We start from the raw sequence: 23,096 nt of genomic DNA, 5'->3' as shown, positions 1-23,096 counted from the left end.
CGCACGGGCCCCAGGACCAGAGCGAGTCCCGGGCGCACGGAGCAGGGCGGCGAATGGAGGTGGCGCGAGCGGCTGCCAGCCCAGCGAGGCGGACGGCGTGCGGGAGAGGACGCGGGGGACGGGGCGGGCCGGGAGACAGGGAAGGCCGGGGATGAGGTATACTTGGATATTGCTCTAGATGTTGTAAACATTTCTTTGTTTTATCACAGACCAGAATCTGGGTTGGCGTGACCAAAGCGCCTCAAGCAGGGAGCTCCGCGCCTCTCGCGGGAAGCGGGGCGTCGCAGGCGGGAGGAAGGCCACCCCACGGGACGGTCACGTCTGCGGTGCACTAGTCTGACGCTCACGACTGTCACGCACGCACGCACACGCGGAGACGCTCCACGGGGGCACCACATTTAGCTGCACGTTCATCCGCACACGGACGCACGCCCACGCGCCCTGGCTGAGCTGCGACCTGCAGGACGCCCAAGCCCGGTCCTCCGTGGGAGGAAGTCGCCAGGGCGCCCTGTCGCCGCCATCCGCAGCCTGTTCCACCAGTAGTTGGCCAGGACTCCGGGCCCCAAATGAGGCCACCGCACAACACGCCTGTTCGGACTTTTCTCCTCGGGAGAGCGGAAGTGGTGAAAAGGCCCCTCCTCTTAGGATGTCGCACGCTCCCGTGACTCTGCAGTTCCGATGCACACGCACCTGGTGTTCGACAGTAGAGTTGGCAGCAGATGCACATTTCGTATGTAAACAATGTTTAAAATACCCTGTTAGAGAATTTAATCATTAAAGTAACTCTGGCAGCTTTAGCTAAAAAGGGTTTGTTGTTGTTTCTTTTCTTTTTACCAAGGTCAGGGGAAGACTACCTGCTCTAACTATGAACGCCCCGTTGAGGCTTCGGAGTTTTTGAGTGACATTCCACAGGTCCCTTCAGCGCGAGGCTAGGAGGCACGGGTTCTCTGTCCTTGAGGTTCACACAGTCACGCCAAGCCTCGCTCCCAGGTGACGTGGCTGTGGCAGGGCAGTGGGCCCTAACGCTAGTGGGCTCCAGGGCCTTGTTGGCCTTTTCTAGCTGTAGCCAAGGAAGAAAGAGATTCTTACAGTTACTGGACAGCAAGCACTGGAACGCCAGTATAATCTTGAGAGGTCCATCACCCCACAAAAGGAGGGTGCTTCAGCCCAATTCTCAATCACCTGCACTCCAGAGTTCATGCCTAATCACTTGCTGTTTCAGATATTCAAGCTGAAACTTTTGTAGATCTGCAATAAGTCCAAATCCATTGGTCGTGAATTATCTCAATAGTACCTCCACCATGTTCTCTGTGATTCAGTCCACCTGGAGACCAGCCTCTTCCACTTTCTGGTCTCTCTTGTGAAGATTCAGCTCCTTGGCATTGCTCTTATGCAAAAGTCAGCTTTTTCCTGGGTAGCTAAAGTAGGTTCCAGGCAGCTCAATCATCCTCCAAAGAAGAGTGGCCCGACACATTTCCAAGAGCAGCCCCAGGGAATCACAAAAGCATTTTAGGAAGGTTCTCTACAGCCACATGTTCACAGTGATCTTCTTAGCCACACTTGCTAGTTCATGCTCAATCCCAAATGGTCGATGATCAAGACCAAAGCTGCTTTGTGATAACTAAGAGAGGGACCTTTCTAAGAAAGCATGTTCCCAGGAAGCAAGCTGGAAAGAGAGTTTCAGCCCAAGTTCCCATTCTCCCCCATCATGATAACATGACCTGCATGGAAGGGAGGAGGTGGGAAGACAGGGAAAGTGTTAGGCACCGTGACAGCTGTCCATGCTATGGGGATTCACCTCCCTTTGCCAAGCTGTCTGTCATCCTAAGAGAGCAATGACATATGATGCCACAGGGAGGCGAGGGCAGAGAAGACGTTGAGCAACAGACAGGTTACACAGGGCCCCATTGCACAAAAGTCTACTGGTGCTACATTCCCTGGTCATTTGACTTCTGGAAGAGTTCTGGGTAGAATTGAGGAAGATTTGCAAGCCGTATCTTTCTTAGTGGCAGCTCCACTTCAGAAGTCATGAAGGACATCTCCCAAGACCCTTGCTGGAAATGTAAGGGTAGGGGAGTCTTGTGAATTTCCTAGGCCAAGATGGACAAGGGCCATGGCTTTTCACACTGGTCCAATGGAAATGGGAGAAACAGCCAACTCCATGGAGTTCACCCCTCTCCCAAAAGTCACCTGTCAATGACAGTGCCAGAACCCTGGGATTCTACAGAGACCTCTCTCCTAAGCCGTGAGGTCCCAGCACATGTGAGTGGCCATTATGTTGTGACAGTAAATCACAAATGTGAGCCAGTCTTCCAGCTGTTCCTCCCAGGCATATAGAACGAGTGGAGAGTTAGGAACCCTAACTGAGGAGGGGGTGGAGGGTGTGCAAATGGCATTTGCATTATTTACAGGTTAGCCTAGCTCAGCAGATCTGCCTTCTCGGTGGAGATGACCCAAGGCATTATGAAGGGCAAGTTGCTGACCCAGGGAAGGGTAACAGCAGCATGGTGCTACCACTAACCAAAACACAGACATGGTACATGGAATAGAGTCCGAGCTCCAGCAGCTGGGTCATGCTTTGGCATGGCCCTTCCTTTCCTCCTCACCCCCAGCCTCCCGCCCCAAACGCCACCGCTTTTGAACACCTATGACATTTCACATTAGAGTATGGTCTTGGCATCAAGGGGAGGGGAAAGCCAGTGATTTCCATGAGTCCCCATCTGAGGTCTAACTGAGCCTCCTCTGGCTTTGGGACAGCAAATCTAAGTACATTTTGGACCTCAGGAACCTGGGGTAAGAGTCTTTCTCCATGAGGCTGTGTACTTTTCCCTGGGCTTGGTCAAAGCAAGTCAGGGATGGCTCCTGCATGTTCTTCCTCGTGGCTTCTCGGGTCTGAAAGTCGATGTTTACCTGGAGACACAAACAGAGAGCAAGGTCACGGGCCCCCAAGGGCCAAGGCACCCGGCAGCAGACCCCAGCTGTGTAATAAATAATAATGACAGCATCTTATATCTTTCAGATGATTTGTGCTTTTCAAACAGCTTTCATGGAAGTCATCTCTTTTCATCACAGAAAGAACCCCGTGGGATCTGAAGACCAGATATTCTCAGTCCCAATTTACAGATAAGAACACTGGAAAAAAGAGAAACTAAGAAGCTTATCAAAAGAGTATGGGACGTTGGTAAGAGAGCCAAGGCAACATCTCAAATTCCTTGAACCCTAATCCAGGGACCTTCACAATGTCAAGCAAAGAAAGGGTTAGGCTCAAACCAAGTGTTAATGTAGATTTCCCAAAGTAAGCTTTCCCCTTTTGTTCTTTCTTAACTGCCTAGGAAACAAATGCCGGGTGGAGAGAGCCCCTGGTTAGAATGTGTGTCTCTGTGCCAAGCAGCATGATAAGGGGCCTATAGCATTCTAGTCAACTGGTAAATACCTCATGCATTCAAGTCAAAGCATAATTGAAGAGCTCTAGGAATACAATGCACCTAAACCTGTAGACAGCTGATATTTTTCTTCAATCAAACCCTCCCCAGTAAAATTTTGTATAACTCAGAAGAGCAACACAATACAAATTCATCCTATTATAAATAATTATAATAAAATAATACCAATAACTGTAATTACTCATTAATGAGCAGTGGCATTTATTGAATGGGTGGTTTATCCCTAATACTCTGAAGGGTAAGTGATATTATACTCTTTTACATTGAGGCACAGGAGACTCAGAGAGGTTAAGTAACTTGACCACGATCACACAGCTAGTAAGTGGTAGTGCTGAAATTGGAACAAGGCTCCAAAGCAGATCTGCATTCCATTAAGCTATGCTGTCTTCTGCTAGAAAAATGGACATGGACTCAGGGGCATTTATTCTTGCAAAATCCCTGTGGCAACATAGTTCCTGCTAGCGCATGTTCAACTGACAGCTAAAACACTATTCAGAGAGCTCAATGGATAGAAGCTTTGGGCTTCTTCTTAAAAATGATCCTTTTCATCAGAAGCCACTGGAGTAGTGAGGCTCAGTTCAGTGCAAGAAGGTCCTCATCAAGCCTGTCTCAAACCCCCTTGGAGGAGAGACGTGAGCCCGGAGCCATGGGCGGAAGCCTGCCAGGGTGGCCGCCACTGCAAACACACCTCCCGCGGAGCCTGCACGTCCACAAACTCCTCAAAGATCCTATGGGCCTTGGAGACCAGTTTGGCAGTTGACCTGGTCTTCTTGAACTCCTCACAGGCCAGCCAGAACTCCAGGTTCTCCTCGCTGAACTCCGTCTTCAGGAAGGCGCGGAAGGCAGCCACCCCATCTGTGCACGCGGAAGGAGGCGGGAAAGAAGAGAGACAGGAAGTAGCTTAGGGTTGAGAACAGTAGAAGAAAGAAAGTTGTGACAATGTGAGGAGGCCCTAACTGCCCAAGCCCGCTGATCCTCCTCCCCCTTTTGAAGAGTCTGTTCTCTTAGACACACAGGTACCCTCAGAGGAGAAAACCATGTTTGTTCTTCAAGGATTATAGTGATATTAGAAAGCAATGTTTAAGAAGCCATAGCATTAATGTTTAGGGCAGAGTTGGCTGTCCCCTGGGTCTACTGGTGAGTCTGTGTTGCTAATTAGGCCAAGATAATGCATGCAATTTATTCCCTACCCTAATCCAAGTCAACCACCCTGAGAAAACACACAATCTGTTGTTACAAGATGAACTAGAGAGGGGTGTGAATGCCTCAGGGCAAATCCTTTACTGCCTGAAAGCAAATACCCCACCAAAATTCAGTCAGTACAGTCGTTTTGTTACATGAATAGGATTTCCAGTCTCTAAAAAACCTGCAAGGTGCTATATTTTAATGTTTTATCCCATGCATTCTTTATTTTAAAATATCTTGCCTATCAAATTATGTGTTTTGATCAAGATTGATGACACTTTTTCTACCCAGGGATTTAACAAATTAATACACTCTTTCATTTTTATAAATCAAGGTCATACATATTGCCGAGAAAAGCTTCCAATCAATACAAGATGAGGAGGATTACCACACCGACTTGGAAAAGGAAATCGCATTTATTGTTAGCCTTGCATCCAGTTAATGCTTTTATTTTTAAAATATTTTTAATAAATTATTTTAACTTTAAAATACTCTCCTCTAGTTGACTAACAGTTATAGCTTTCTATAAACTGTCAGGGCACATACAACCTAGCATAAAGAAGTGCTCCACTGGTTATAAAGGACTTTGGCAATAATGTTTTATTTCTTTTCTAAAATTTACTAGAAAGACAAATTGTTAACAGTGCTTAATCCCAGATGATGAGATGGCCTGGGCATCTGATGTCCACCAATACACAGAACAGTCTGCCACGGATTGCTGCCGCCCTGCTGTTTATGTATTTCAAGGCTTATTTTTAGTTTTCTGAAATGTTTTTATTTCTCCTAGTAAAAAACTCATTGTGTACCTTTGTCTTTCAAAACAGACATTTTAATGTCTACCCTAGTACAATAGTCATAAAAGCCAAGACTTTTAATTGTAAGAGCCGGGAACTTGTGAGAGAGAAAGGTTTTCATGGGACTCCCCAAACTAAGCTTTAAATCACAAAGAGATTTCCTTTTGGAAGCCTGGGCTTGAAATGTTTTTAAAGAGGAGGATGGCCATGGAATTTACCATCCAGGCCAGGACATTTTTGAGGAGGAAGGGGGCACTGCTGTTAATTATGCAGGGACGATAGGCATAAACCAGGACCACCACAGTCAAAACCCGGGACATGTGATCACCTTGATTCTAAGCCATGGAGTATGCAGAAAGCAGAATGTAATATTAGGTTACTTCCCACCAGGCAAGATGGAAATAAAATCAGTCCTGTACTAGGGGTCAGGGAAGAAGAGAGTGTCATAGGTTAGACTCAATGAGAGGTCTTCTCGGGGTACTGCTCACCCCCATTCCTATATTGGATTCAAAACTCTTCGAGAAGGGCATAGAAACCCAAAATAAATTGAGAATCAAAATGAGCATAAAACTATGACATGGCACTGTTGGGCAGAAATGGCGTGAGAATAGTTCATTCAATTCAATGATGTTTTTTAAACAACTACTAATGTAAAACGTACAGATGCTCCTCAACTTACAATGGAGTTATGTCCTGATAAATCCATCCTAAGTTGAAAACATCATTAATTTGAAAATGCATTTAATACACCTAACCTACTGAACATCATGGCTCAACCTAGCATACGTTAGACATCCTCAGAATACTGTTGGTACAATATTCAGTAAATTACATAAGATATTCAACACTTTATTATAAAATAGGCTTTATGTTAGATTATTTGGCCTAGCATCATGAAAGAATATTGTACCACATGTTGCTAGCCTGGGAAAAGATCCAAATTCAAAATTCGAAGTGCAGTTTCTACTGAATACGTATGATGTTCGTATCATCATACAGTCAAAAAAATCATAAGTTGAACCATAGTAAGTCAGGGACTGTCTGTACTGTTCAAGGTTTGGGGATACATTGGAGAACAAATCATAAAATCCTTGCCCATTAACTCTCTCATGGATATTCTCTTTGCCACCTACCCCCCCACACTGTCCCCTCAAAGTTCTCCATGGAGGAAATCCAGAAGTCTTCAGAGGCTCCAGAGGGAACTTGCACTAAAAAGCTGGCATGTCTGCTTGCAGAAGGGGCCCAGGGCGAGGGCCACAGGCAGGGGTTGGATGGAAAAGCAGCTGAAACTGTGGCAGCCTCCATGCCCTTGTAGGAAAGACCCAGGGCCCCTGAGAACCGAGGAGGGGCTGGTTGAGCAAGAGGGAACTCTGAGCAGGGACCAGTCCACAAGTTGCACTGTCAGTGCACAGAGAGGACCTGAGCACTCAGCCCCGAGGTCCTTTCCTGCTGGCCCCGTCTTAACACACTTTCTACTGTAGTCTGGGGGTAGGAAGGAAAGGGGAGCAAGGAGGACCCTGAAAGACTGTGCATTCATCCAAAAGATTAACTAGGAAGTGACTTAGAACAGTAACTCAGAAAAGCTTGTTGTTGTTTTTAAATCAGAAAAGACCAGATTCCTTGAATGGGAAAGTTTAAGTTTGTGGTTTGTGTTGAATTTTGTTTAGTTTTTAACCAAACAAAAACAGGTGTTTGTGAACAAATTCAACGTGGTCAAGGTATGAAAAGAAAATTACCTTTCTGCCTTCCTCAATGGTATTGGTAAAGATAACTGCCAAGAGAACTCTGTGTCTCTTGCTAGACAAGATACAGACATTATCTCTTTTAGTCCAGGTCTTTGTTAGGTCCAGCTTTGTTGGGTCTTTGTGTGGATTTAAAGAGATCACACCTGCCAAGTGCTTTCGGGAGTGTTGCTTTGTTTAATCCCATTTTATAGATGAGAAAACTGATGCTAAGAAAAGTGGCTTGCCTGATCTCAGCCACCTAATCATATGTAGCATTAAAAACTTACTATAAAGTATACTAACTCCCAATCCAACATAGCAATAATGCCATCTTCATTCATTCATTCACCCATTATGTGACCCAGGCTTTGCTGCGTGCTAAAAGCAGGCATGATTGCAGTCTACAAAACTTGCTGTCAAAGGGCCAAGAAAACATGCTGGTGATCATGGTGCAGTGTGATAAATTCTACGGTAGGGAAATTATAGGGTGTGATAGAAGGACCCAGAAGGGCGCCCAAGCCAACCCTGAAGAGGGCAGGGAAGACCTGCAGGAGGAAGAGGCTGTTAAGCTGAGATGGGACGGTGAGGCAGAGGAAGCAAAGCAAAACAAGGAAGGAGAAAAATGGAGAAGAGAATTTCAGGAAGAGGGAACCATACGTGAGAATCGAAAAAGTTTACTTGAGTAATTAAAAATAGTGTAGTGAGACTAGCATTTCATAATAACACCGCTAGTAATTATTAGGCCATTGGGCATACATTGAGAGGCCGCAGAAGGGCCAGAGAGACAGCCTTGCACGGCACTGCAGAAGGCCAGAGAGAGGACACTGCAAGGAGGAAGTGGCCACTGAGCCTGGTGATGCCCAGAGGTCAAGCTAGGTACAGTCTGAGAAGGGCCGCTAGACTCAGCAATCAGGGACAGGGATGGTTTTAGTGGCGTGCCAGGGGCCCTCGTCATACCGTGATAGATATGGTGGTGGACGAGAGGGGAGGAAGTGGAAACAGTTCATTCAGGGGGCTCCTGTAAGAAATTTGGTAGAGAAGGAAGGAAAGAGATCAGACAGCAGAGTTGGAAGGAAACATAAGGTCAAGAAAGAAACTGGTTTTTTTTTGTTTAGTTTTTTTTTTTTTTTATGACAGCCTTGAGTATGTTTAAATGTTGATCTGATCAGAAAAGACCTGTGGAGCAAGAGGAGTTGAACTTAAAGGAAAGAAAGAGTCTAATTAACAAAATGTTGCCCCTAGGAAGGCAGAAGAAATAGGCCTGGGAACGGAATCACGATGGGGAACAAGAAGAGAGGCTGCGTGCGAACGCAGGGAAGTTTCTCGTCTGAGGCAGGAAATGGAAGGAGTCCCTGTGTGATATTAGCTGGAGAAGGTGGCAGGACTTGGGAAGGTAGAGTTTTATTTTTACTTATTTTGGGGCAGGGAATTGTACTTATGTACTATATGCCATGATTTTTGCTCAGGATTTTACAAAACACCAGCTCAATTTATTTTCACAGCCATGCCAATCCGCAGACAGTATCATTCCCATTTTCCACAAGAAGAAAATAAAGCTTAGAGAAGTTGAATAAATTGCCCGATTACACAGCTGGCAAGAGTAGAGCCACGGTTCCCAGCCAGGTCCACATGACTCCAAAGCAAGATCCAGGCAGAGGGGAAAGGGCCGGGGAAAGGGGAGATTAAAGAGGCAAAGGAATAGTATTTGGTGAAGGCAAATTTCAGAGAATGAGAAGGACCAGGAAGAAGGGTAAGACTTTGTCTTCTTTAAAAGACAAAGGTAAGAATAAAAGAGAGCAGTAGATGAAGACAGAAATGGCCAGGAAAGGGACGTCTCTGAGATGCATCAAGTTGGACTTCTTTGAGTAATCTGGGCTGAGGTCACTGTGAACGTGGGCTGTACCCATGGGCTAGGTTTTCAGGTTATGGCACCACAGATCAGATCAAGTCACCACCTCACAGAACTTACAGGCTAATCTAGTGTGCCAGACGTTAGCGAAAATTTAAAATAGTTGTGTCGTTACAGGTGCAGTGTGTGCCACAGCGGGGACGCGTGGTCAAGGTTGGAACAGCTGTCTTGGAAAAATGATGAACATGAACTTGATGGGAAACAGGCCAACAATGGGCTTAGGTTCCTGGAGAGGGTTCGGATGCATGCAGAAGGGAGCAAGAACCTGTCATTTGGGGGTGCGTGCAGCGGTCAAAGGGAGGACGGCATCAGTTCCAGGCTGGCAAATGAACCTTGAACATGGAGAACAGCAAGGACTTAGGAACCGGCAGCTGGGACATAGAGGAAGGGGAAAAGGAGGAGCAGGAGATTAAGAAAAACAAAAAAAGGTGAAGCCAGAGGAGGCATCCTAAAAATGAGCACAGCAAGCGTCTATGGAGCACTTACTTTGGGCGGGCACCACACCAGTGCTCCATGAACCTTACCACTTTCTCGTCATAGCAAGTCTACAGCATGCGTGGTGCTACGTCCACCGTCTTGTGGGAGAGAAAAACAAAGCTTAGGGGCGTTAAATACCCTGCGGTGGTCGCACAGTGAGCAAGTGGCAAGGCTGCCAGACCACGATGCCAGCGCTGCATGTGTGACCGCGATCCAGTCTCCAGCGCAGCGTGACAGGGGCCCACGGGAAGCCCATGCCGTTGACCACTGAAGTGGGGGGAGAAGACCCCCACTGTAGAACAAGGGGGCCACAGGCGACACCATGGATGGTGACATTTCCAGGAATGACAGCAATAGGCGGAGCGGAGAGGAAACGGGATAAGTGACCGAGGAAGGCGGAGGGGACCAGGATTTGGAGTGAGGCGTGCTGACTCGCAGCCGGCTCTGCTTGCCAGGCTGCCCGCGGAGGAGGCCACGCCGCAGGTCCCCGCGGGGAGCGCCAGTTCTGATCAGAGTCAGGCTCTCGATTAACCGCTTAACCTTGGACAACACACCCAGCGCCACCGGTCCCCGTCTGTGAGGAGAGGGGCTGTGTCTGCTGCGCTCTCCCAGGTAGGCTCGGCGCTGCGCTCTGTCCCCATCAGACACAGCCCTCAGCCGACCATCCTCCTCCTCACCAGCATCGTCACGGTCACGCCTGGAGCACCCACTCCAGGCCGAGTTCCGTGCTGCCCCGCTTACATGCATTAATGCATTTAATCTCTGAGGTCAGACAGCCTGGGTTTGAATCCGGTGTGACCTTGGAAAAGCCTTCACCTGTGGAAGCTCAAGTCTTCTCATCTATAAAACGGCAAAAATGAATAAGACCAGGACTTGCTGCATGGGCCTGTTATGAGGAAGAAATAAGGCAAGCCACGTGCAAGTGCCTCGTAGCTCATGATCAGCAATCAGTACGTCCAGCTAGCAGAGAAGAGTGTTTCCACAAATGGGAGAGAGAGGGCGGAGAGTTTGGTTGTCTGTGGTCACTTGCCCAGGAAGAGGTGGGAAGAGGATTTGCACACCCGTCTGCATGACTTCAGAGCCCACTCTGTCTGGCTGTCCTCTGGGGACAGTTGCCTCGCCTCCCAGATGATCGCTTCCTCCAGAGGAGGGACAATCATCCCAAATCAGGGACGCACACTGCGCGGATGCCACGGCCTGGGAAACACACCGATTAGCTCACAGACCTGGAGGTTCTCCGACAGGAGAAGACCTGCCATCTCCTTCTCTGTGGTGAGAACTAAGGCCATTAGGTGCCACCACTAATCAGGAGTCTGCCCAAACTCTCGCCTCCCCGAGCGCCGCAGCCCGCCCTACCTCCATCCTCTCATTCAGGAAGAGCTGCAGCTCTTCCCAACTTGCCGTGGGGGCACGGAACAGAAAGGCATCCTTCCCGACTGTGGCCCAGGGCCACCGCAACAAAGCACGGCTGAGTGACCACATGAAGATGCCATGTTCTTTCCAGCAGCCTCAACCCAAAATGTGGTGCCTGCATTTCCAGGGCGGGCTCAAAGGCAGTGGGAGGGGAACCAAAACAAAAAGCGGCGCTTGGAAGTTGCCAGGGATCTCAGTGGAACCGCAGGAGAGATGGGGAAGGAGGAGAGAACGCCCTGACTCTCACGGGCCCTTCCTGGGAGGGTCCGGACCTGAGACACGCGGAGAACAGTCTGCAGCAAAGACACCCCGACAGACAAAGACCACAAAGGCTTGCGCAGCCTGCACCTGCCAGAAGCCCTCCTCCTCTGCTCACCCCCTTTCTATGCCCACCTCTCTCAGCGCCCCCATCCCCCCCAACCCTTTTCATGTTCCCAGGGCCAGTGCTGAGCAAGGCAGGCCATGGAGGGGTCACTGTGCAAAGAGAAACCTCCCGCTGCACAATGAAATTGAGAAGGGGGTGGAGGGCGTGATGGCTGCGGAGCTCCGCTCCCTTGCCCTGAGCAGATGGCAGCTTCTGCAGACGGACCACCTGCCCCTCCCAACCTGGCCCACCTTTCCGGCTCATGTGACCCAGCCAACCAACTGCACGGGACTAGAGCCAGCTCCACATTGCTTCTCCCCTCCTCTCCCCCCCCACCTCCTCCCAGCAAACTATTCCTCTGCACCTCTCTCTGACCCCCATAGCATCTTTCCCTGTCCCTCTCCCTCTTCTTCTGTCCCTTTCCTCTCCCTCCTTCCATCTTTCCCTTTCCCCTCCATCAGTCCCCTCTCCATTCCCTCTGCTTGCCTATAAACTGCAACTGGTTCCAAATGCAGGATGCTGGTTTATCTCTGAAAGGCTCCTCAGTGTCTCCTGGCATCTCTCAGGGCGACATGCTTTGCATTAGCTGCGCTTCCTCTGCCAGGGCCCTGTGCGCCCCACCCCCTGCTCCCTCCCCTAGACCCAGGGAGCTGGGGTTCCCTCTCCACCTCCTGACAGATTTCAGGCCACTGGAAACTGTGACTGGACTCTGACCCCAAAGCTATCCTGCCTGGGATTGTGTCCTGGCTCTGATGCACACGAGCAAAGTGTGACCTTGGGCAAGAGGCTTACCCACCCTCTGTGTGCCTCAGCTCTCTTCTCTGTAAAATGCAGGTCCTGACAGCACCTGCTCCGTGGGGATGTGGTTCATGCATGTAAACAACACGCAGAACCTGACATGTAGACAGTAAGTGCTCAAACCGTGTTAGTGACTATTTATTATTCCTGTACTCCGGTGGCTTAAGGAGTCATCACACAGAATATGACATCCCTAACACTAAAAACAAATCCTGGTAACGTAAAGGCAGTGGGGTGGTGACTAGTTCAGGAAAATGGGAGGGAAACAGAGGGATTTGCCTTTTCGTCATTTCATTTTGGTTTGCTTTGTATGACCCTTAAGGAGTCAAAGTGCCAAGAACATTACAAATGTTTTGAGATCGGTGCCCGCCTCAGAGCAGGAAGGATGAGGCTTGTGTCCAGAATTCCTGGAACAGGGAGCAGAATTTTGGCGTCCTCCTGAGCATCCACAGAATCTCCAAGAACACGCCGGCAGGCCACACATGCTGCCTGCGGCTGGCGTCCTCCGCCTAGTTCTTTGATGCAGGGTGCTTACATAAGAGAGGAAACTGGGTCACTACCAATGAGCGGTGCAGCTAGTGCAGCAGGGAGTGGGGCTTAGGTAACAGTTCAAGGTCCGGGAGCCCTGATTTAGCTGGCGTCAGGGGTGGGCTTGCACCCAGCTCAGTTCTCAGGCTTGAAAAAATATAAGATTACAAGAAAAAAAAATTTTTTTTAAAGCTGTTTACCCAAGTGCTATTCCAAAGACCAGAGTCCTCCTTTGTCCCTGATCAATCGGCGAAAATAAACTGATGAATGAGTTCCAAGGCCAGATAAAGGATAGGAAAATATATTTATAAAATCCAGGGTACAAATACCAACCGTGAAGTCAAAACCTCTCTGATTCAGAACCAAGCCACTGCTTTGAAATTTGTGATGAGAATAGCACCAGGATCAGAGCCTTTCTTTTGTGTTATCTATAAAGTAAATGTTTTTAAACAAATCACCGGAGCCAAACAAGATTTAGGTAGGGAGATTGCTCAGAGAACACATTATTTCCAGTTATGACATTTTATTGGCAAGCAATTGGTTTGCTAATTATACTTCAGTATGGGGATTAACGTAATTTTCTTCAATGATCTCTACTTTGTTAGTATATATATAGCCAGATAATATATTATAATTGTAGTAGGACTTGAAGGTTGTTAGAGTCTTTGAGCTAGAAAGGACATGGGAGATGCTAAGATCAAACCCTGCATTGGACACAAAGCAATGGTGAGGTTCTGAGGTCGCCTGGTTTCTTATTCCCAGGACGTGGAAGCAGAAGAGTAAGAAGAGCCTGGGTTTTACAACTCCTATCCCAAACTTCTTTCCTATTTTATCAAGCAGAAGCTGAGCCCAATAATTAGAAAAAAAAAAAAAGGAAGAGCCTGTATCTGCAACTATGATAAGAAATTAGCAAGTACTTCTCTAGTAAAAGGGAGACAAAGGAAGTGTGCCCCTAACAGGGCAAAAGTTCAGCATTTGCAAATGACTCCTAGAGTACAGGAGAAGTATTGTAAAACCTCATGGACTCCAACCTACAGGATTACAAAAATCAAGTATCCAGGAATATTGGTCTGGTTAGTTTGATACAGGAACAACTGTAGAGACGCACAAAGAAAGAACATATCAAATTCACCTACTGGGCTTTTTAAAAACTACATCCCCGGCAGGATGCCCTGACATACATCAGGGGAAAGTAGGAGGGATGAGAAAGGGTTGCCAAAAGCCCATGAGGCACAGGGGTGAGGTGTTAAGGAATGTGAATAAGCCCCACTGGTGGTTCTCACACTTCCCCCAGTCCACAAACTCAAGCTGTCTGTGGGATCCAGGAGCTGACACTATCTCTGGAATATAAGAGGCACAAAATGCATGTTTTCTTAATGAAATTTAATGTTGTATTATAACAAGAATTTTTTTTTTTGGAGACAGAGTCTTACTCTGTTGCCCCGGGTAGAGTGCAGTGGCTCGATTATAGCTCACTGCAACCTCAAACTCCTGGGCTCAAGTGATCCTCCTGCCTCGACCTCCCAAGTGTGAAGGCATGCACCACCACAACCAGCTAATTTTTTCTATTTTTAGTAGAGATGGGGTCTTGCTTTTGTTCAGGCTGATCTCGAACTCCTGACCTAAAGCAATCCTGCTGGCTTGGCCTCCCAAAGTTCTGGGATTATAGGCATGAACCACTGCACCCGGCCTATATAGCAAGAATAATTAAAAACTGCTAACCTTTATCGTGGCCCTCTATATACAAGTTGTCATGCTTAGGATTTCAGAACCGTAACCACATTGAATTCTCACAACTGTACAAGATAAGTCTTATCAGCCCCCTTTTATAGATGAAGAAAGTGAGGTTTATAGAGGTTAAGTAATCTGCCTAAGGTCATGTACCTGGTAAGTGAAAGAATGGTTGGAAGCTTGTCCAATTGCTTTCATTTGGACCTTTTTCAACAAGCTTTTTTTTTTTTTTTTTTTTTTTGACACAGAGTCTCACTTTATTGCCCAGGCTAGATTGCCATGACATCAGCCTAGCTCACAGCAACCTCAAACTCCTGAGCTCAAGCAATCCTCCTGCCTCAGCCTCCCGAGTAGCTGGGACTACAGGCACGCGCCACCATGCCCCGCTAATTTTTTCTATATATATTAGTTGGCCAATTAATTTCTTTCTATTTATAGTAGAGACGGGGGTCTCACTCTTGCTCAGGCTGGTTTTGAACTCCTGACCTCGAGCAATCCTCCCGCCTCGGCCTCCCAGAGTGCTAGGATTACAGGCGTGAGCCATTCAACAAGCTTTTAACAGTTGACTAAGATATTCCAGGCATTCCTTCTATAAAGGCCAAATACACCCACATTCCTGGGTCCAAATAAAAATCACAACAAGGTGGAAATGATGGCAAAGAAGCAACGAGGTTTCTTTTTCACCCATCTCTACCTCACATATCTGTTCCTAACTCCTATCCTCAATTTATCCAGAAAGCACACCTGCCATACTTGTTTATTTACCGTGGAACCCTCCACCCCGCATATGTGGAATCTGTGGTCCCCAATGTACCGTTAAAGGGACACGCTGCCTGAGAACTTTGGAAAGTGCAATCCAAGAGACAGTCTCTAGTGGTTTCTTGGAAAGCACGGGCCACTTGCCCCACCAAGATGCTGCAGATCCGTGGCTTTACTTACTTATGTCTGACAACAGTGCTTTGCAAGCTTCCACGTGCATAAACATTCCTGGAAGGCTCATGGAAAACAGGTCCCATGGCCCCCCCCGTCCCCAGGGATTCGATTCAATAGGTCTGCCACAAGATCCCCAAGTTTTAATTTCTCAGGAGCTCCCAGCAGATACTGGTTCCGCCTTCCTTGGATCACACTTTGGGTAACACTGTTCTAGAACCTTCTGGCTTGCATAGGGATGCAGGGAGGTCTATGCAGTAAGTGGAAGCCTGACTGTTGACCTGTTCTAGAGCTACAGGCCATTTAGATGAACAATCTAAGAAATTCCATGAGGTGATAATTTTCATGTTTGTTTATTCGTTGTTTTTTGGGGTTTTCTGCTTGGTTGCTATGTAGCCAACTCAAGTTATTATAGTTTTGTATATCTCAACCATTATCTCAAAGGAGCTCATTTTTAAAAACTAAAAGATTCTTTACTGGTCTCCTTTTCTCAGAGATCAATTGGATCTTTGGCAAATGCAAAAGAGTTTTCAACTGTACTGTGCCACCAACCTCGAATTCCCTGGGCCTGGAGGGGGCAGATTGGCACAGACCGTCCATGCTCCGTGCAATGAAACAAGGCTGAGTTCCAAATGGACGCCCAGAGTGAAGTGCTCGGTCATCCAGGTATGGGTCAGATTCGTAAAAAGTGAGAGGAGAGGGGAAGGAACCCTGCCTTCATTTTCACCTTAAATCTGAAATGAATCTAACTTTTTATGTCCTAAAAGGAAGGAAGGACAGACAGAGAAAGGGAGGAAGGAATGAAGTAAGGGAGGGAGGAAAAAGAGAGAGAAAGGAGGAAGAGAGAATTGACTCAAGGTCCCGCTAAATTTGGACAAAAAACAAGCACATGCCTGAACCTCATGAGGAAAAAAGAAGACAACACACAATTTTGTGCCTGCTCTCCAGCAACCTGTCAGAAAAGATTTCCACAAACTAGGTAGGACCCTTTGCTATACACACACACACCACACACACACACACACACCCTCGTGGGCAGACTATGTGCGCAAATCACAGACACCAGGTCTAATTGTTACTGGATGAACAGGAAGGAAAAAGATGCCAAATGAACACACATTAGAAATCCTTCCCTATTTAATGAAGCCATCAGCAATTGTAATTTCAATTACATTGTTCATTTGTTTAAAAAAAAAAAAGCACACTTAGCAAGTGATTACTGCCCATACCTCAGTGAGTACTCCTTTCTCTTTGTACTGATATTGTAAACAAATACTATTGGAAATAAAACTGCTCCTAATATTTGCCTTCCAGATTTTTTTTTAAAAAAATAGCAAAGTTACTTTCTTTTTGCCTGAGATTTGAGCCCGTGAGGTAGTCTGCTGAGAAGGGACCCTGCCAAGGAGGGAGAAGCCTTATAACACAGGTACCTGAGCCCCTCTCCTGGTTGCCGGAGCCATTTCAGCTTGGAAGCAGTTTTACATAACCCTGCAGGCGACGCTGAGTCTAACCACCTGCCATGGGTGATTGGTTACTGCCCAGCCTCAGCACTGGCTACAGACAGCATCCTAGAACAAGGGGGTAGAACTGGATCCAGCCTCCCATACATTCTCCTCCAGATCCTTCTTTGTATAGGCGAGGAAACAGCTTTTCGAAGAGACTAAGGAATTCCATACAGGCTACCCACCTATCTCATAGCAGAGCTGAGTCAAAATCGAGAACACAGATTCCACTACCAGCCAGTGCTCCTCACTTAATTGTCCAAAAACATGCTCCCTGATTAAGTGGAAACCATGCTCTAAACCAAAAGCAGCTCTTCTGCTCCCAGATCAGTTAGGTCTTCTAATATTGACAAGATGCAATGTGAGAAGAGCACTGAATGTCAGGATTCTATTTGAAATCTTAAGTCCACCTAGTGTGCAGTCAGCACATTGTATTGCTTCTTGCGTTGTTTCTATCCATGCCTGTCTTCTCAGAAGGCTGCATTCTCCACCAGGGATGGTCTATGCCTTGCTCATCTTTGTGCACCCCGCCCCCAACAGCTGCTTACCATAGATTTTGTACACAATAAACCCTCAGTACATCTCTTTAAAAATAAACGAGTATCCAAAACACCCAACAAAACAGAGACAGCAAAGATGCTCTGTAGATTGAGAATGAGGGAAAAAATAATTAGCTGTATTTCCAGAAATAGAAAGCTTAGGAAGGACAGTTGCCTAGGTGTGAAGAATCACCAGGGAGTGGGTTCTAGACTAATGCACATTTTTCTGGAGCCCAGTTAGTTACTCAGGGATTCTCCACTCTTTACTCCTTAGGACATTTTGCTGTCTTCAATGAAAGCTTTGTACACCTCTGATAAGAGCTGTCCCTCCTAAGGGACCAGTGCAATCCCTTGGAAAAGCTTAATCAGCCCTAATTGAGTCATAATACCAACCCAAATTAATTAGACTTTTAGAAAGTTGTCAACACCATTCAAGGTAACCTGGCTCTGACTACTCTGTAGCCATCACTGGGGAGTAAATGTTCAAGTTCTAAAAGCCTGAAATTCTACCAGTGACCCCTGAGTAAAGACCACTTTCTTCTCGATGACATTCACTCCACTGACATTTTATTTCCATGCCAAATGGAAATAAAAACAGAACATCAGACTCCAAGAAGGATCACTGAACTTCAACGTTCAAAAGGACCATTTCTGCAGCGGCTTTACAAAGAAGCAACCTGGCATCAGCCTGTAACCCCTTATCAGAATCCTCATCTCAGAAAAGTGTCATTGCAGTCCTGGAAACCAAAAGCATCCCTGACAGAAGCAGAACCAAGTGTCTTCAGAACCAAAAGCCATCAAATCAAACAAATAAAATTAAACATTTTAAATCTCAGATCTTGCCACTGCAGCAATCCAAATATACCCTAAGCTCCCAACCACTAATTTCACCGCCATAAACTCTGTCCATAATGGCTTACTATTAATAATTGGAAGCAAAATTTGCAGCCTTACTCTCCAGGTACATTTATTTGGCATTTGCTAAATAAAAGTATCATTTAGAAAAAAAAACCTACTCTATTCTTACAAAACACACCTTTGAGTAGAAAACTCACAATCATCCAGAGGTGTCCTTTTATTAAGCTGCTCATATGCAGGGGACAGGTAGCAAGCCAGTACCTCCATCCCCGTTTCAGAATGAGGAAGCAGCCTCAGGGACTTGAACTAAGTGAGTCAGTTGTGAGGCTGAAATAGAAACCAAACTTCAAGATGACCTTGAATCAAATCCAGCCAGAAAAGAAGGCATAAATTGGCAATGACACTTGTTTAGCCTAATATGACTCCAGAAAAAAAGTCAGAACAGCCTCCTAAGGAAAAAGAAAAAAGCATTACTGTCGAATCCTAAATATTGTCATACATATGCCATTACCTTGGCAACTTCATCACATAAGCTTGCTGTTTGGGTATGGCCATATGTTACAGAGGCTGGATCTGTGCTGCTTTATTTTCCTTCTAAGTGCAATCCATAGAATGCTAAAATGACTATTTGTCTCACAAAATTACTTGCTACAATATGTGCTTATTCTTAAGTTTTGCATTAAATTTTAAAATCTGTTCAAATGCATTTGTTATTAGAATGAGGGGCATCATCGGAGAGAACTGCTCAAGTTGAAAGCCAAATCACATCTAATGACACCTCCTGAAGACCAAGAGTGTCCATCAAGGCCACCCAAATACCTAGTTACAAAGCTGGGTCAAAACCAAGAACACAAACCTGACTCCCACCCAATACCTTTAACTCAATTGTACCACACTGTGTTCCCCAGTGAAGTGGAAACAATACTTCAAACTCAAAGCAGCCCTTCTGCTCCAGATCAATCAGGGCTTCTAAAATTGACATGATATATTTAAGAGGCACACCAAATGTCTGTCTGAAACCTTCCTGTCTCTTCAGAACATCCCTCTCCCTCGCCCCTGCTCTGCCACGCCCATGCCTTTAATGCTGCTGAGATCTCAAAGCCCAGAGAATTTGGACTTGCTCATGAGAAGGAAAAAACAAGAGCTAAAAATCTGGCTGACATCAAATGGCCCTCCTCACGGCACCATCCACCATGCACAACTATTTCCGCCCTTGTGGGAAACAAAAGGCATCGCAGATAAGGGAAAACATGGAAGACGAGGGACAGCAGGCCTGTGTTCTAGTAAAATTCACACCCAGGAAGAAGTCGAAGGGTACAAAGCAGCTAGGATAGTAAACTCTCAAAATAAAAAGCAACAAGAAAACTCAAAACTCTGTCAACTCAAGTGAATAATAAAATGCAGAGAATAGTCATTTGACCAAAGCATAGCCCAAGACCCTCCAATGACTTGGAGGGGAGGTCATTCAATTTTATAAACAAGCTCTTGGCTGGAACCTAGGTACTCTCATTCCCAACTGAGCCCATCATTCCAAACCCCTAGGCTAAACTTTGTCTTGCTAAAATTGCTGAGAACATGAAGCCTGCTTGGAATCATAATTGGAACCTGGAAAAGAAGGCCCTCATCCCACTGCACTGAAATTACCCATTTTCGTGTCTATATGCTCCTCTAAGCAGGAGGCTCTGTGAGGGCAGGACGCACAGAGGCCTGGACACCTAGCACAGTACCCGAATCATGGTAGGCACTTAGTACATCTCTTATTATACTAAATGGGTGATTTCCCATGACATGATGTGACCTGAATTCGACTTACACTTGTGGGAGAGAAGCACATCAAAGGAATCTGCCCACCTCGTAGCTTCTTCTGTGGATAGTCTCCTAAAAGAGAAGAAAACATCTCTCTTCAACATTTCTGAAATGACCTCCTTGCCCTCAACGACCGCCAAGATCTGCCCAGGAGAACGCACTAGAACAGCAGGGACCAAACGAAGACCACACCTGGATCCCTGCCATGCTATCGCATGCATTCTTGGGTGACTGATGAACACACCTCAGGACTGGGATTCAGTGAGTTCAGTGTATTGGCTTTCAGTCTGAGGAACAAAGCTAAGGAAGTGCGTGATTTAACGACGGCACGGTGACAAAGGAAAGAAACTGGCCTTGCAGTCAGGAAAGTGAGGCTCAGCTCCTGACTCCAGCCCTTGATTTCTGCACCTCCGGAATGGGGACAGCAACGCCCATTCCAGAGCTGTGTGGGGGTGGAATGAGGTGACATCAGGGACATTTAATACAGCGACAGCACAGTATAGGTGCCGAATGCAGATTATCTGAATCTAAGCATATTTTTAGAGTAAGTTTGAGTGTTTATTTCCAAATTGGGAGCTCAGATTGACAACTAAGGAGAACCAAGAAGTATCCTTCACCGCCCACGGCTTTACGAGCGACGGATGGTATGGCTTTCTCAGGAGGAAAAGGAGGGCTCCCGTTCTGAGATCACTAAGCTATCCATTTTGAAAAGGAAAATAAACATTCCTTTCACTCACACGCAGGGACATAAAAGGAGTTGCCAAGAGGCACGAATTTATTGTCCTGTGGCTCCTCTGGCCAGCAGCTCGCCAGAGAAGTATGGGCAGTACGGCCATGACGGGCGCCCCACCGTGGGCACCCGGGCGGCGCCACGTGGCCAGACTACTCACTTGAGAGCGCGGTTGGGTTTGTCGGGAAGAATAGCTGTGAAATCGCTACACGAGTCTGACTTGTGAGACAGGCATCCCAGTCGAGTCCTCATCCCTTTGTTCCTGCAACAAGCACAGGGCAGGACGGGGAAGCTGTCGCGATCAGAGCTGTCAGTTGTGCAGGGAGCCCCTGGCGCTGCTGCAGGAGCCAGCGCTGCCCCCACCCGCCCCAGGTGGTCCCCGGAGACTCCATGAGCGCGAGGAGAACACCTGGAGAATCCTGCTCGTGGAACAGTCATAGGTCCCCTACCCGGCCCTAGAGGCTTAATGCTTTTTAAAGCTGACACAGCAAGTCGGTGGTAAGTCAATGAAGGTCGTTAGCTAGGAAAAATGTCTAAATTAGGATCCTCTGTAGGGCAAGGAAATACAATGACGACAAAATAACAATCTACATTTTGCTTTCCCACAAGGAGGGCAAAGAAACAGCAGCAGCAGCTCCTGGCTGCAAAGCCCCGGAAGGGGTCCCCACACCGAGAGCAGAGGGACACTTGCACAGGGCGCGGTGTGTGTCAGAGAGCCCCAGAGAGCAAAGTATGGGGCCTCCGGGCAGGTCTGTTCTGATCTGGTTCTCCCCCTCATCCCTCGAATCCGGTTATATACAGGAATGGGCACAGAGCTGCAGGGATTGATGCCTGCAGGCGAGGAGGAGAGCAATTGGTACCATCTCAATGGCTTTAAGAACCAATGTCCCCTTTGTCACTTCTTATACTTGCTTAACTAAGCTTTTGTATTCCTATTTACATGTTGGCTTATCTCAGTAAACATAATTAAATTTTTGGCACATAAATTTAAATTTCTCACATTTTTTTTTATTTTCCAAAGGACCCATCTAGTGACATCAGGCACTTAAATAGTTATTCATATCTGTTTTGGAGGAACCAATGAGAAATTACACTAATGTCTCTTCCTGCCTCCTAACGTTCGCCTGTGTTTGTCTTTAACCAGGGCTTGACAAACCATGGATCCACAAGGGTGCCTGCTTGTAAAAATACAACTTTATTGGAACACAACGCTATTTGTTTACGTATTGTCTAAAGTTGCTTTCAGCGGTGAGGGCAACGTTGGGTAGTTGCAACACAGACAATATAGCCCACAAAGCTGAAAATATTTACTCTCCGGCCCTTGACAGAACACGTTTGCTGACCCCTGACCTTTAACCATGGCAACTCCTCCACATTGAGAGCAAGGGTAAGTGGGAAGGGTTTGGTATGACTATCATCAGATCAGGCCCTAAGAGTGACTTATCAAAGGGAAATGCCTCACACACATTTTGGCACAAAATTTGCACAATTTTCCAAAGCAATAGCCCTAGAAGATACCATTCTCCATATGGAAACGAAATCCTTCCAGCCTGGCTCTTTCTCACAAATCCTAGGGCTGGACGTAGACCTTATAGGTCACCCAATTCGATCACTTCCTTTCACTTTAAATGGATTTTCATCCCTGGTAATTGTCTTTGTTCATAGGAATCTTATCCAAGAAATGTCTACTGGGATGGTATTATACTTGGCAGGGATGGACAGCATTTATATTCCAAAGCACTTCTCTGAAGAGCCTTTCAGGGCTAGAACATCCAAGTTTCCAGAAATATCATTTGTCCTGCAAAAAAAAATCGGCCCTGTGCATGCCCTGCCCCCACCCCAAATCTCAGGCAGGCCACGCTGTACAGCCATCTCTCTCGTGGCATTTCCAAGCATTGGCCACAGCCATTCCCTCTCCCGAGACAGCGAGCATCTCATGCGTCCACTCACTCTCGCAGATCGCAGGGTGCCTGACACCAGGCTATGCGAGCAACTCATTAGGGGCCCTTGAGTCATCACATTCTGTGCATTCAAGGAAAGGTCCCGCTCAGGCCACATCCCAGGCCAGAACCCAACCTTCCGCGAGTCGGTTCCTTCCTTGCGGCCTCAGGATCATTACTCATAAAACAATCAAGTCACTGCCCCCAACGGACAATTATGAGGACTTCCAAAAACACAAGCCATTGAACAAAGTTTAGCAGGGGACATTGCAAAGGGTGCTATCTGTTACCAAGGCAACTGTGCTTCCCCCAAATAGTGTGCAAAAATCTTCAACAAAATATTCTTTGGAACAAAATGGGTTTTATTTTTCATCTTTCAAGCTGAGACCTGAGTTATAAACTTTTTAGTTAGGTCTGAAATAATG

The 23,096-nt window shown here is 46.8% G+C and overlaps 1 protein-coding gene across 3 annotated transcripts in view; it reads right to left on the bottom strand.

Annotated features, from left to right (window-relative positions):
• Positions 1 to 256: 256 nt before the first annotated feature.
• RGS8 (regulator of G protein signaling 8) overlaps positions 257 to 23,096 on the bottom strand; it is a 38,057-nt gene continuing 15,217 nt past the window's right edge. For all 3 annotated transcript variants that reach the window (XM_012735687.3, XM_012735695.3, XM_075997036.1), the window contains exons 4-7: positions 20,892 to 20,993; positions 20,009 to 20,073; positions 4,132 to 4,298; positions 257 to 2,910 (exon numbers count right to left, since the gene is read on the bottom strand). In XM_012735687.3, the coding sequence (XP_012591141.1) occupies positions 2,728 to 2,910; positions 4,132 to 4,298; positions 20,009 to 20,073; positions 20,892 to 20,993 (517 nt within the window). In that variant the 3' untranslated portion in view covers positions 257 to 2,727. The remainder of the gene's footprint in view (positions 2,911 to 4,131; positions 4,299 to 20,008; positions 20,074 to 20,891; positions 20,994 to 23,096) is intronic.

Source organism: Microcebus murinus, chromosome 23 (genome assembly GCF_040939455.1).
Source record: "Microcebus murinus isolate Inina chromosome 23, M.murinus_Inina_mat1.0, whole genome shotgun sequence".
Taxonomy (NCBI): Eukaryota; Metazoa; Chordata; class Mammalia; order Primates; family Cheirogaleidae; genus Microcebus; species Microcebus murinus.
The sequence above is the reverse complement of the archived record's forward strand: the minus strand, read 5'-3'. Positions and strand labels throughout refer to the sequence as shown.